The following is a 13,312-nucleotide window of genomic DNA, read 5'->3' as shown; positions in this document are numbered from 1 at the left end:
TCTAGTTGGTCCTAAATGAAAATGGTACTGATCTGACATCCAGTATGGCAACCAAATCAGCCATCTTGAAATTTTTTTTTACTGCTACTACTATGGATGGTCATATCAGCATGGTGTTTTAATAGCAGCAATCACTTATCCTGCCATTATTGTGTAGCTAACCTATTTTTATGCCAAACTCTAACCATCTGTTTCATGTGAATACATCCTCCCACATTGTGTGAGAAAAAGTCAGAATGACCTTTTGTACTCTACTCTCTTATTTTGCACACCACTCTATTTGTCATGTGGTTATATGTAGAAGGTAGATATCATCTGTCATCTTCTGCAGTTTCAATTTAGTCACTTTGTGTATGTTCAGTTTTTTAGAAGACCATATTATCATCTTTTCCCCATAAGAACTTAGTTCTTTTTAGAGCTTCTGAAGCTACCTTGTGTTCCATTTTTTCAGTGGACACACATTCCATGGTATTTACTTGGTACTAAATGAAAATGACTAACTCTCAATATGGCCACCATGGTGGCTATTTGAAAATAATTTCATCTCTACTTCCAAATGGATGAATATATCAGCATTGGGTTTTCACCAGTAGACTTCTTATGATACCTAGTTGGTCCTTAATGAAAATGGAGCCAGTTGTACATCCAGTATGGCTGCCATGACATCTGTCATGAAAATATTGTTGTCACTACTCCTCCTGAATGCATGAACATTATGACATGAGGTTTTGACCAAAGTACTTCTAATAATGTCTGGTTTGTTCTAAATGAAAATAGTGCCAATCTGCCAGCCATTATGTCCAACACAATAGTTAATATGAAAATTTTGTTGTCACTGAAGAATATCTGAAATGGTTTCAGCTCTAAGCAGTTAAAAAGAAGAAATAGTCTTATCTTGAATTCATGAAATTCGTTTTGCCCAGTAGAGTGTCAGTCCCTTCAATTCAAATGATTCCTTCCTTGAATTTTAGATAGTTCATATTATGCATTGCCAAGTAAGTTTAAGTATTATAGAAAAGACATTATATTAAGATGACAAAAATTAGTGTACAATTCTTAAAAATGCAAAATCAGATATTTTTTTATATAAACTGCTCTTCTAAAAAATTACAAAACCTCATCCCAGAGCAAATAAGATGCTTGCCTCCATTAGTTGCCTCTTACAACATGCATGAGGACACACAAGACTTATTATACATCATCAAGCCTGCAGGGGGTGCAAGAGGTAAAATAACCTGTATAAGGTGCATATAGTACAAGAATGTGTATGAGGGGTGCATGAGGTGCAAGCACATGTAGAGGGTGCCTGAGATACAAGAACCTGTAGGGGGGAGGTACAACAGTCTACAGGGGGTGGTTGGAGAGGAGGGTGGATGCTTAAGGTACAAGAGCCTGTAGGGCGTGCCAGAAGTATAAGATCCCTTAGGGTGGTGCAAAATGTAAAAGTGGTACAAGAGCCTGTGTGGGGATGCAAGACATACAAAGACATAAGATCCTATAAGGAGAAGATCCTATTGGGGTGAAAGAGGTACAAAAACCCTTACAATACACTCTGATGCCTCTGATATTGCATTATTGTCTTATAATATGTCACACAGTTGTTTGTATTTCTCTTTTTCAGGTCAGTTACATTCTCTAGGTCATGCCCTTCCTGCTTTGAAAATGATTTCTCTCTCCAATTGTAATGTGAATGATCAGACTGTGAATCAGTCCTTTGTCATGCTGGAGCCATCGGTCCTAGGAAGAACAACACTACTTCCACTTGTGATACACATTTCTGGATGACATTAAAACCTGGCTGACACAGTTTCCAAATATCTGTGATTTTCCGAGAAACAGTTTGAAATATATTTTGTGTGGATAATTAGTTGTGTGGATAAATGATCAATTTATACCAGATAATTTGTGTATTTGGGGAGTACTTTTTTGTCCACATGATAATAAAATCCATGGAAGTGGTGTCCATATAATTGATATTTTGTTGTGTATTAACTATGACAATTATTTAAGATACATTTTTAAACTTAAGTATAGCTTATAATTTTGAAAAACTATGCAACATCCAAGGTAATAACACAAAAATTGAGAGAAAAAAATATGCAGATTTTAAAAGCAGCTTCCCCACTGAAAGCATGAGAGGTGCAGGTTACCTTGTCAGTAAAGTTTCTCCAAAATAACTTTCAGTTTCATCGGTTACCATATTTGCAGAATGCTGCTTGTGATGTTATTTGTAGACATTCAGGATCAAATTGAAAATCTTGATAATCTCACCATAATGAAAAAGAGGGGCTGATGAAATTCATGCTACCAAGTACCACATTTTAAATATCTGACATTCAAAATTGTACCAAGATAGGAGATTCTTGCAAAATCATTTATACCATATATTTGATACAAATAATTGTTTGTTAGTGATAAAAATTTGTGTGAATATGGTTTTGACTGTGTTATTGAATACCTACATATGGGTTTGCTCACTTGTTTTCAAATTGATGAAAAAAGAAAATGTCTTGATTGCGGCAGATCAGTAGAAATAAAAGAGAATTCCTAAATTTGCAGAAAAATCAACAGATTTTAAAGCTGTTTGCTTGGATTAGTCCTGATAATTACATATTAAACGTTTTCCTGAGAATTATACAGTAAAATGTTTCTAGAGAGACCTCGTCTTATACCAGTAAATACAGGTATTTCAAGATAGCTCTCTCAGTTGCAGTCAATGCATTATGTAATATTGCATAGCTGTTCATAAAGAATGTTGTTTTGAGAATTATACTGTCAGAGTGAATGAATGAAATAGCACAAAATTCCATGTGTTTGACCTTGCAAAGTGAGGTACCATTGGTATACATGCCAACCTCTGGCAAGAAAAAAGTGTAATCCAAGTGGACAAAAATAGTAATCCAAGCAGAAAAAGAGTAATCCACATATAACATGATAAAAATTCTGTGAACATATGTAAAAATGATTTATTTACCCCTCTGGTCTTTTAACATCAATTACTGCTTCAAGTTCTTTAGCTTTAAAAAGCAATAGACTGTCATGTTGCATTTCAAAACACTTTGTACCAGCTGAGACCCTGCATGTTTTGTACACCAGTAGAGCACTAAGTACTGGGTTACTGAGTTGCAATCTGACATCAGTTTTGTTTTTGTTAACAATACTGAAGAGTCTCTTACAGTCAACATTAGAATGGTAAAGAACCAATATTCCTTTCATAACCTGACAAAGAAGAGGAAATTTATATCTTTCAGTTATTGGGTCTTTTGGTTGAGAAATAAGGTGCCATTGCACATCAACTCTGCATGAAGTACATTGTCGGGTAGAATGCCAACTTGATACTTAAGGAATTCTCCTTCTAATTTATCAGCAGCCTTTCCTTCAGCAAGGTGCATCAAATGACAGGGACAATCTGTTATGTACACTCATGGAGACATTTTCAAAATATAGAATGCAGTTCCTTTATGAATTCCAGTCATCACTGATGCAGTATCAGCTGAAAACCCCATACAGTTCTGCAAACTTATATCATATTTATTCAAAACATTATTACGCAAATCAAAAATGTTTTCTCCAGTGGAGTCAACTGTTGATTCTGGTAACAAAAAAAGAACAATATGACTTTGCCCTTTCTGTTGTCAAAGTCTCTTACACAGACTGAGTACAACTTTTTGTCATCATAATCACTAATCTAGTCTGTGGCAGTACTTAACAGCCCAATTTTCATGGCTTCTGCTATTTTAAGTGAAGTATCTGCAGCTAAACACTGAACAAAAAACCAATGTAGTTTTCTATCGCTAGGGGTAGTCTGTGTTAGATTAAGAACTCGGTAAATGCCACCTCTGCATATATAACAATTGAGTTCTGCTGTAAAAATGAAGTTACCTTAGTATTGGAGTTAGTAAGATGAGTTGTTTCAGTGTGTTTCTTTGTTTTCAAGTGTTTTTCCACATCAAATTTGCCACCATGACCAATATTAAAATCCCTTTCACACAGCCTGCAATGGGTGTGAAGCTGCCCTAGAATGGAACTCTGTATTATGTCATTCATGTATTTGTCTTTTAATCTTTGGAGGAATCTGTTGTCTTTTTTTAATCCATCTGTGAAATTATTTGAAAAACATTTTTGCTCAAACACATGTATCAACTAGAATAAAACTGACTTTTAGTGCCAACTACCTTCAGACTGGTTCTGTACAAATATGAATTAGAACAAAGAATATATGAGAGCAAAGATTAAAAATTAGAAAACCAGTTTGTTTTCTCCTAACTAAGCCATACAGCTACTATAAATAGAATACAATGATAGTGTGAGGAAAGTACATGCAGGTCTATTATACAGTAGACATGACCTATAGTGCACTATAGAATGGTTCTCTAACAAACATGAATCATAACAACGAATCCATGTTTAAAGGTTTGAAAGTAGAAACTAGCATGTTTCTTGGAAATGGGACAGTTGCTATAAATAAAACATTAATACTGTTAGGAAAGTGCATGCAAGTCTACGGATGAGCGTACTCTTATGTCATAGTTACATAGAAGCTGTCTTTTCTAGAATATGGTATGTGGGATCAACAGGATTTTTTGGGAGGGGGATATACCAAAAATGCATAATTCATGTATGGTCACGCATAAGGTGTGATTTAATGAGGAACAAAAAGTGTAATGATTACACCAAAAGCATAATAGCTGGCATGTATGCACAGGCATAGCAAAGTTAAGTTTATTACAACCCCTCTTTCCCCAGGCTAATGCAGCACCTGAAGACTTTGTCCTAAATAGTTAATGCAAATCTTGACCTGATGAAACACTGATGACACCAGAGGCAAGGAAGAGATTTCTATCTCTTGATTGTCTTTGATAATGAGATTCAAAAATAGTTTATGGGAAAAACTGGAAGAGTAATGTCAGCATCAAAATAATTTTATAGTACAAATGAAAGAAAACACATGTAGCAGGTTTTGTATAGATGTAAAGAAAAAATTAGCACATTTGTGTAAAAGGAATATGAGGAAAATATATTTTTGTAAGAATGGTTCTGCTCATAATTTAATGAGATCACATTTTTATTCAGTTTGTTCTTACTCTGCTTTTCCTTCCTGGTATCTCTCTTTTCTTTAATGGGGAAAAGAAGTAAGTTACCTGGTCGAACAAAGCTCTTTGCATTTTAGTATATCTTTTTACTTGTTCCAGTTATGTTTTACATACATGAGAAAATTCATTTGCTACAATGACATCTTTTATGTATAAAATATGTTTGTATAAAACTTATTGACAAATATAGAATAAACCAGAAGAGCTTTTGCAATGACCTTTCACCTGTAGTTTGGTGTCTGTCATTCATCAGCACAAGTTTGTTATTGCTACACCTCATAAACCAATGGGAGGATTGCCATTAAGCTTAAGAAATCAAATTCATCCCAGGGTCTAGTTAATCATAAATGAAAATGAAATTGTCACTATAACACCAGAACAGATTATATATGCATTGGGTTTCTGCTTAAAGACTTCTTATAATGTCTAGTTGGTCCTAAATGAAAATGAAATTGTCACTACAACACCTGAACAGATGGTTATATATGCATTGGGTTTCTGCTTAAAGACTTCTTATAATGTCTAGTTGGTCCTAAATGAAAATGAAATTTTCACTACAACACCTGAACAGATGGTTATATATGTATGGGGTTTCTGCTTAAAGACTTCTTATAATGTCTAGTTGGTCCTAAATGAAAATGAAATTGTCACTACAACACCTGAACAGATGGTTATATATATAAGGGGTTTCTGCTTAAAGACTTCTTATAATGTCTAGTTGGTCCTAAATGAAAATGAAATTGTCACTACAACACCTGTACAGATGGTTATATATGCTTGGGGTTTCTGCTTAAAGACTTCTTATAATGTTTTGTTGGTCCTAAATGAAAATGAAATTGTCACTACAACACCTGAACAGATGGTTATATATGCATGGGGTTTCTGCTTAAAGACTTCTTATAATGTCTAGTTGGTCCTAAATGAAAATGAAATTGTCACTACAACACCTGAACAGATGGTTATATATGCATTGGGTTTCTGCTTAAAGACTTCTTATAATGTCTAGTTGGTCCTAAATGAAAATGAAATTGTCACTACAACACCTGAACAGATGGTTATATATGCATGGGGTTTCTGCTTAAAGACTTCTTATAATGTCTAGTTGGTCCTAAATGAAAATGAAATTGTCACTACAAGACCTGAACAGATGTTTATATATGCATGGGGTTTCTGCGTAAAGACTTACAATGTCTAGTTGGTCCTAAATGAAAATGAAATTGTCACTACAACACCTGAACAGATAGTTATATATGTAAGGGGTTTCTGCTTAAAGACTTCTTATAATGTCTAGTTGGTCCTAAATGAAAATGAAATTGTCACTACAACACCTGAACAGATGGTTATATATGCATGGGGTTTCTGCTTAAAGACTTCTTATAATGTCTAGTTGGTCCTAAATGAAAATGAAATTGTCACTACAACACCTGAACAGATGGTTATATATGTATGGGGTTTCTGCTTAAAGACTTATTATAATGTCTAGTTGGTCCTAAATGAAAATGAAATTGTCACTACAACACCTGAACAGATGGTTATATATGCATTGGGTTTCTGCTTAAAGACTTCTTATAATGTCTAGTTGGTCCTAAATGAAATGAAATTGTCACTACAACACCTGAACAGATGGTTATATATGTATGGGGTTTCTGCTTAAAGACTTACAATGTCTAGTTGGTCCTAAATGAAAATGAAATTGTCACTACAACACCTGAACAGATGGTTATATATGCATGGGGTTTCTGCTTAAAGACTTACAATGTCTAGTTGGTCCTAAATGAAAATGAAATTGTCACTACAACACCTGAACAGATGGTTATATATGCATTGGGTTTCTGCTTAAAGACTTTTTATAATGTCTAGTTGGTCCTAAATGAAAATGAAATTGTCACTACAACACCTGAAAAGATGGTTATATATGTAAGGGGTTTCTGCTTAAAGACTTCTTATAATGTCTAGATGGTCCTAAATGAAAATGAAATTGTCACTACAACACCAGAACAGATGGTTATATATGCATGGGGTTTCTGCTTAAAGACTTCTTATAATCTCTAGTTTGTCCTAAATGAAAATGAAATTGTCACTACAACACCTGAACAGATTATATATGTATGTGGTTTCTGCTTAAAGACTTCTTATAATGTCTAGTTCATCCTAAATGAAAATGGTACTGATCCTGATGCAATATTCCAGTATGGCTGCCACAACCTGAAAATTATGTTATTACTACTCTTGATTGGATGGTCATAGGGATTTTACTAAACAGACTTCTTTTGGTGTCTTGTCAGTCTTATATACAGATGGTACCACTCAGACATCCGAAATGGCCACCACATTGACCATATTAAAATTTCATTTACAGCTTCTTCTCTTGATTAGAGGGTTATGTTAACATGGTTTTCACTAAAGACTCAGACATCCAATATGGCCACCATGTTCATATTTACTTGGAAGATTTATCATAATGTTGTTACGAGTCTATGCTCTTAAAATGAGTAACAGAAAACAGTGAAAGACAACAAGCTTTGTAAAATTTAACAAATAATTTATTTCCCTAGAATAGAAAGTGAAAATGAGAAGAAAGAACTTATGGTATTGTGAATTAAATCCCAGAATAATCCAAGAACTAGACCCAAATCTTAGCCAAATTCACTAAAAGTCCCAAAGAAATCCCAGAACTGAAGGCGATGATATGTCTGCTGTAGCTATTAGAGTGTTGATGTATCAAGTCTTTTGATGAATCACAGTAATATAATTCCAGGTTTGAATTCAGTATAAATTCCAGTGAATGTCTTTATCGAAGAATTTTATCAGAGTACATGTATTTCCAGAGAAAATAATCAGTTGAATTTAATAATTTGAAGAAAATATAATTCAGCCCAACTGGTCACATCATAATACAACTTCAAATTGCTAGATGTTAAAGCAAGATTGACCAAGTCCTCGCAATCACAAGATTATATGGTTTTCTACCTGACCTCAGGTCACAATTAGCATTTTCTAAAAGAAAACATTAACTAATGCAAAATAACCTTCTAGAATGATCCTGATGTTTAAAAAACAATAACCTTGATTATGTATAATTCACTTTGGAAACTCCAAAACTTTGACTCAAATCAGCATATTTGCCTCATATGATCCTGATATTAAGCCCATACACAGAGAGAATAATTTAGCTATGTATTAGTTGTTTACAATGAATAAATAAAGTCAGTCAGTCAGGTCAAGCAGAAATGAACTCAATTTTGGACAAGGTCAAGTCCAGCATACAGTGTTACATTACAATAGCATATGAGGAAATGATTTTTTTTTACTAACAAACAAATCATACATAAGAATGTCTAGTTAGTCCTAATTGAAAATGTTACTGATCTAACGGCCAAAATGGCCACCATCACATTTATCTTGAAAATCTTGTTATCACTACTCCTCCTGACTAAACAGATGATCTTATTAAAACGGAGTGTTTCTAAATGATTTCTAATGAGTTACGATGTTTAGTTGGTCCTAAACAAAATGGTATTGATCTGGCATCCAATATGGCCAATATGGCATCCACCTTGAAAATCTTATCACTATTCCTCATAAACAGATGGCCATCAACTTGGGCTTTTCACTAAAAGAATTTCAATGACTTGTGATCCTAAATAAAACTGATTCTAATTTGACAGCCGCTATGGTAACCATAGCATCCATCTTGAAAATCTTGTTATCACTACTTTTCCTGAAATTATGGTTATATGGTTATGAAACAACCAATCCCCCATGTCAGAACATTGAAACAACCAATCCGCTGTATCTAGACATTGAAGCATCTAATCTCCTATGCCAAGACATTGAAACAATAAATCTTATGTGTCAAGATATGGAAACAACTAATCTCCTGTCTTAAGACATTGAAACAACCAATCTCCTGTGTCAAGGTATGGAAACAACTACTATCCTGTGTTTGACATGGAAACAACCAATCTCTTGTATTAGACATTGAAACAAGTGATCTTTTGTGTCAAGACATTGAAACCACAGCTCTCCTGTATCAAGGCATTGAAACAACCAATCTCCTGTGTCAGACGTTGAAACAAGCAATTTCTTGTGTCAAGACATTGAGACAACCAATCTCCTGTGTCAGGACATGGTAATAACTAACATCCTGTGTTAGATGTGGAAACAACCAGTCTCCTGTGCCAAGACATGGAAACAACCAATCTCCTGTGTCAGACATGGAACAAGCAATATCCTGTGTCAAGACATTGAAACAACCAATCACTTGTGTTAAGACATTGAAACAACCAATCACTTGTGTCAAGACATTGAAACAACCAATCTCCTGTGTCAGGACATGGTAACAACTAACATCCTGTGTTAGATGTGGAAACAACCAGTCTCCTGTGCCAAGACATGGAAACAACCAATCTCCTGTGTCAGACATGGAACAAGCAATATCCTGTGTCAAGGCATTGAAGCAACCAATCTCCTGTGATGAGATGAATTACATTATAGTATAATCAATTATACTGAACTAATATAACTTTCTTAATAACAAGTCTGCTGTATAATCAATTATATTGAAGTAATATTTGTCTCAACATAAAAGCCCAAGAAAATATGGTTTCCTATCATTTTAGATGCAAGGAAACAAGGAAATAATTTAATTGATTTATGTGTTTTTACTAGTTGTTCATTTCAGTTTTGTTATTGTTGAACATTGTTTAAAAATGTAAATACTGTTTTATAAATTGAATAAACAGAAATGGGTTTGTAATTGCACTGTTGAATGATTGGTATAGTAATTCATCAAATAAATTACTATTTGTTCAAGCACTACATTAATACTTTTCACACTGCAGATAATCTCTGAATGAGTAGACTTTGTAAATTAACATGGTTCTGAGATGAATGCATTTTTTTTACCTGACTTTATGCAGAATGTTTTCATGGCATTATGCTGATTGATTTTGTTATGCCTCTATGTTATTGTTTTATGACTCAGTGCAGAATTTGTATGGCTCTACGATGAATTTTTATTATAGCTAGCTGATTTGTTTCATGGCTCTATCTTGAATTTTATTGTGGCTCTATGCTGAATATTTTATTGCTCTGTGTGCCATCATGAAATCTTGCTTGTATACACAGTACATGCTCAGTTCTCCAAAGTTTTTTCACGTAAGTGTTTGATTGATTCCATAAACTTTTTTTTGCATTTATTTCCTTGTTTCCTTGCATCTAAAATGATAGGAAACCATATTTTCTTGGGCCTTTATGTTGAGATAAATATTACTTAAGTATAATTGATTATACAGCAGACTTGTTATTAAGAAAGTTATATTACTTCAGTATAATTGATTATACAGCAGACTTGTTATTAAGAAAGTTATATTACTTCAGTATAATTGATTATACAGCAGACTTGTTATTAAGAAAGTTATATTACTTCAGTATAATTGATTATACACCAGACTTGTTATTAAGAAAGTTATATTACTTCAGTATAATTGATTATACAGCAGACTTGTTATTAAGAAAGTTATATTACTTCAGTATAATTGATTATGCAGTAAATTTCTTACTAGAAAAGTTTCTCAAATGTTTATATGCTTCCAAAACATACCTTTTAGTATATGCACATTCCCATATTTATATTATTAACCTCTATTTCCATCTGTCTGTCTGTCTATAAACATTTTTGTTCAAGAGCAGATCTCTCAAACTGTTCAAGGTATTTCAACTAAACTTGATACTCACAACAAGCGAATTGTGTAGATATGCCATTTGATATTTAAAATTGTAAGAGATGTATGAATTGGAAGAAATGGCAGTCTTCCTGAAGGCAAAATATATTTGTGACTTTATGATTGACACAAATTTTTTAAGAACACTTGTCATAAACCAGTTATATGGTCAGAATATATTTATTCTTTTTAAATCTATACCTGTTGCAAAGAGATATATGTGTGTAGTTTATGTTTCATTTCACTTTTGAATGCTTTGTTTTCCCAAAGCTGTTTTCTTGAAAATCTGATAATCCAATAGATAGTTCAGTAAAGTTATTACATACATTAAAAATGTGGTCCAATGGTTTTAGAATGTTACAAATCCTTCATCAGTTTGGAATTTTTATCTTTTTTATTGTCTTTTCTTTATGGTACCAAACACCTGTTGAATCACATTTTGGATGCAAATAAAGTGTGGCCAGCCACAAATATAATTTCCAGAAAGCTACATTCTGAGTTGTTTGTTCTGCTGAATAAAAATATATCTAAATACATTTTTGTACATTATTTGGTGATATTATTTGTTATTTGTAATCTGTTATAAAAAAATTTCAATTAATTGAATTTTGCCATGTAAATGATTTCAGTGAACAATGTAGAGTTGTGTTCATTGTTCACCTTTAGAGACTGTAATACAGATCTGGCTTGCTGCACATGTGTTATCTCATCAGTCATTGGTTAAATTGTAACAGAAAAGACATAAGTGCACAGTCATCACCGAGGGTCAAACCAGGACCTCACTCAGACAAAGTCATGCCTCAGTGAAACAAAATCAAGCTTTTCACACAAAGTCTCGAGGATTAAAATGGTCCAGCCGAGCTGGCTGCACTTGACATATAATGATTATTACCATCTGTGTATCTATCTGACTGTCCATTTTTCCTTCCACATTTCAGTTTGTGGAACATCACTTTATCAACATTTTATTGGATTTCAACCAACTTTGGTATGTGGCTTTATTTAGACAGGTTGTTGGGTAGGTTCAACTCTCAGCTTTCTAAGTCATTATTTGGTGGTGTGATCTGTTGTTTTGGTTAGACTATATGTCCTCATGTTAGTGCCCTTGTACTCTGAGATTCAAATGTTTGATTACCAATATATCCAACAAATATACCCAATCACAATAAAATTTACAAGCTTATTTAAAGCTGGCCTATCAGAAAAATCTATATAATAATAATAATAATAATAATAATGAGGACTTTGTATGGTGCCTAATGTTTAGAAGCTCTAAACGCTTTACAACATTAGACAACACATATAAGATAAAAAACATATAATGATATGATTACAAAAACAAACACCATGAAATTAGAAAACATTAAAAAAACATGCTGAGAATATTTAAGGTAGGAAACATTATTAGGTCTTTAAGTTTGTTCTTGCAGTCGAAATAAGTGAGTTTTGAGAGCCCTCTTGAATGTGATCACTGTGTCTTTGTGTCTAAGTTCAGTGGGCAATTCATTACACGTTGCTGGGCCCTGGTATGCAAAAGAATGCTGTCCATATGACTTTGTTTTCATAGTGGGAATAATGAGTATACGACCGTCAGAAGAGGATCGTAAGTATCTTGCTGGTGTGTAGACTTTGGTGAAGTCGGATAGGTATGTTGGACTAGAGTCTGACAGTGAAACGTAGCACAGAGAACAAATTTTGTGTTTGTTTCTGGATCGAATAGATAGCCAGTGTAGGGTACAGGACAGTGGGGATAGATAGGCAGTGTAGGGTACAGGACAGTGGGGAAGTGAGCACTGATCGTGGTACCATCTGTTGTATATATTACAACAATCTGGTAGCTGTCCTACTCAGAGCAACAAAATGATTCATATAAGCAATATATATTTGTAACATGTCATGAATTTCCAGAGTTATTATATCACCTTTATGCAGGGTATCTGAAGCTCCTTTTCCTTGTAATTTTTGTACCAGGCCTATACTCGGTCTGGAAGGTGATGTAATCTGATTCCTGTTAGTTAGAATTTGTGTAGATCACACACCTAAGCCTAAGAGGAGTTTGTCCAGGAACTACTGTGATCCCTGCTATATGTAGGTAATCAACCTGTGATGGTGGTCACTAAACCAAAATGTTCATTGTCCATTAGAATTAGCATTGTTCAAGCAACCATTTAGTGTTTTATATCCAACCACCCCTAGCTATTAGTTTCTCTATTTATGTTGACTTCTCTACAGAAAACATTGGAATAAATAAAATTCACCCCAATCATATGCTTATATAGCTGCTCAAATTATACTGACTGAAAAAGCTTATCTTTTGATTGATAGATGCAGGACTGGTGATGAAATATGATTGGAGAGAATTCTTGTAATCTTATTGGCTAACAGGAAGGAACAGTTTCAGTCCTTTTCTATCAACAGGATGAAAGTGGACTAGACTGAGTTGTGAAATGAATTGAAGGTGATAACTATCTCACCCATTGTCATCATATCACC

The 13,312-nt window shown here is 33.8% G+C and overlaps 1 protein-coding gene across 1 annotated transcript in view; it reads left to right on the top strand.

The window, feature by feature from the left end:
- Positions 1-11,305, top strand: part of LOC149807407 (uncharacterized) — a 113,614-nt gene extending 102,309 nt beyond the window's left edge. Inside the window, exon 23 of the mRNA XM_089966457.1 lies at positions 1,622-11,305. Coding sequence (XP_089822583.1) covers positions 1,622-1,785 — 164 coding nt within the window. The 3' untranslated portion in view covers positions 1,786-11,305. The remainder of the gene's footprint in view (positions 1-1,621) is intronic.
- The last annotated feature ends 2,007 nt before the right edge of the window (positions 11,306-13,312 follow it).

Source organism: Sinohyriopsis cumingii, chromosome 1, assembly GCF_028554795.1.
Source record: "Sinohyriopsis cumingii isolate HCF-2022 chromosome 1, ASM2855479v2, whole genome shotgun sequence".
Taxonomy (NCBI): domain Eukaryota; kingdom Metazoa; phylum Mollusca; class Bivalvia; order Unionida; family Unionidae; genus Sinohyriopsis; species Sinohyriopsis cumingii.
Note: the sequence above shows the minus strand (reverse complement) of the source record. Positions and strands in the feature narration are given on the sequence as shown.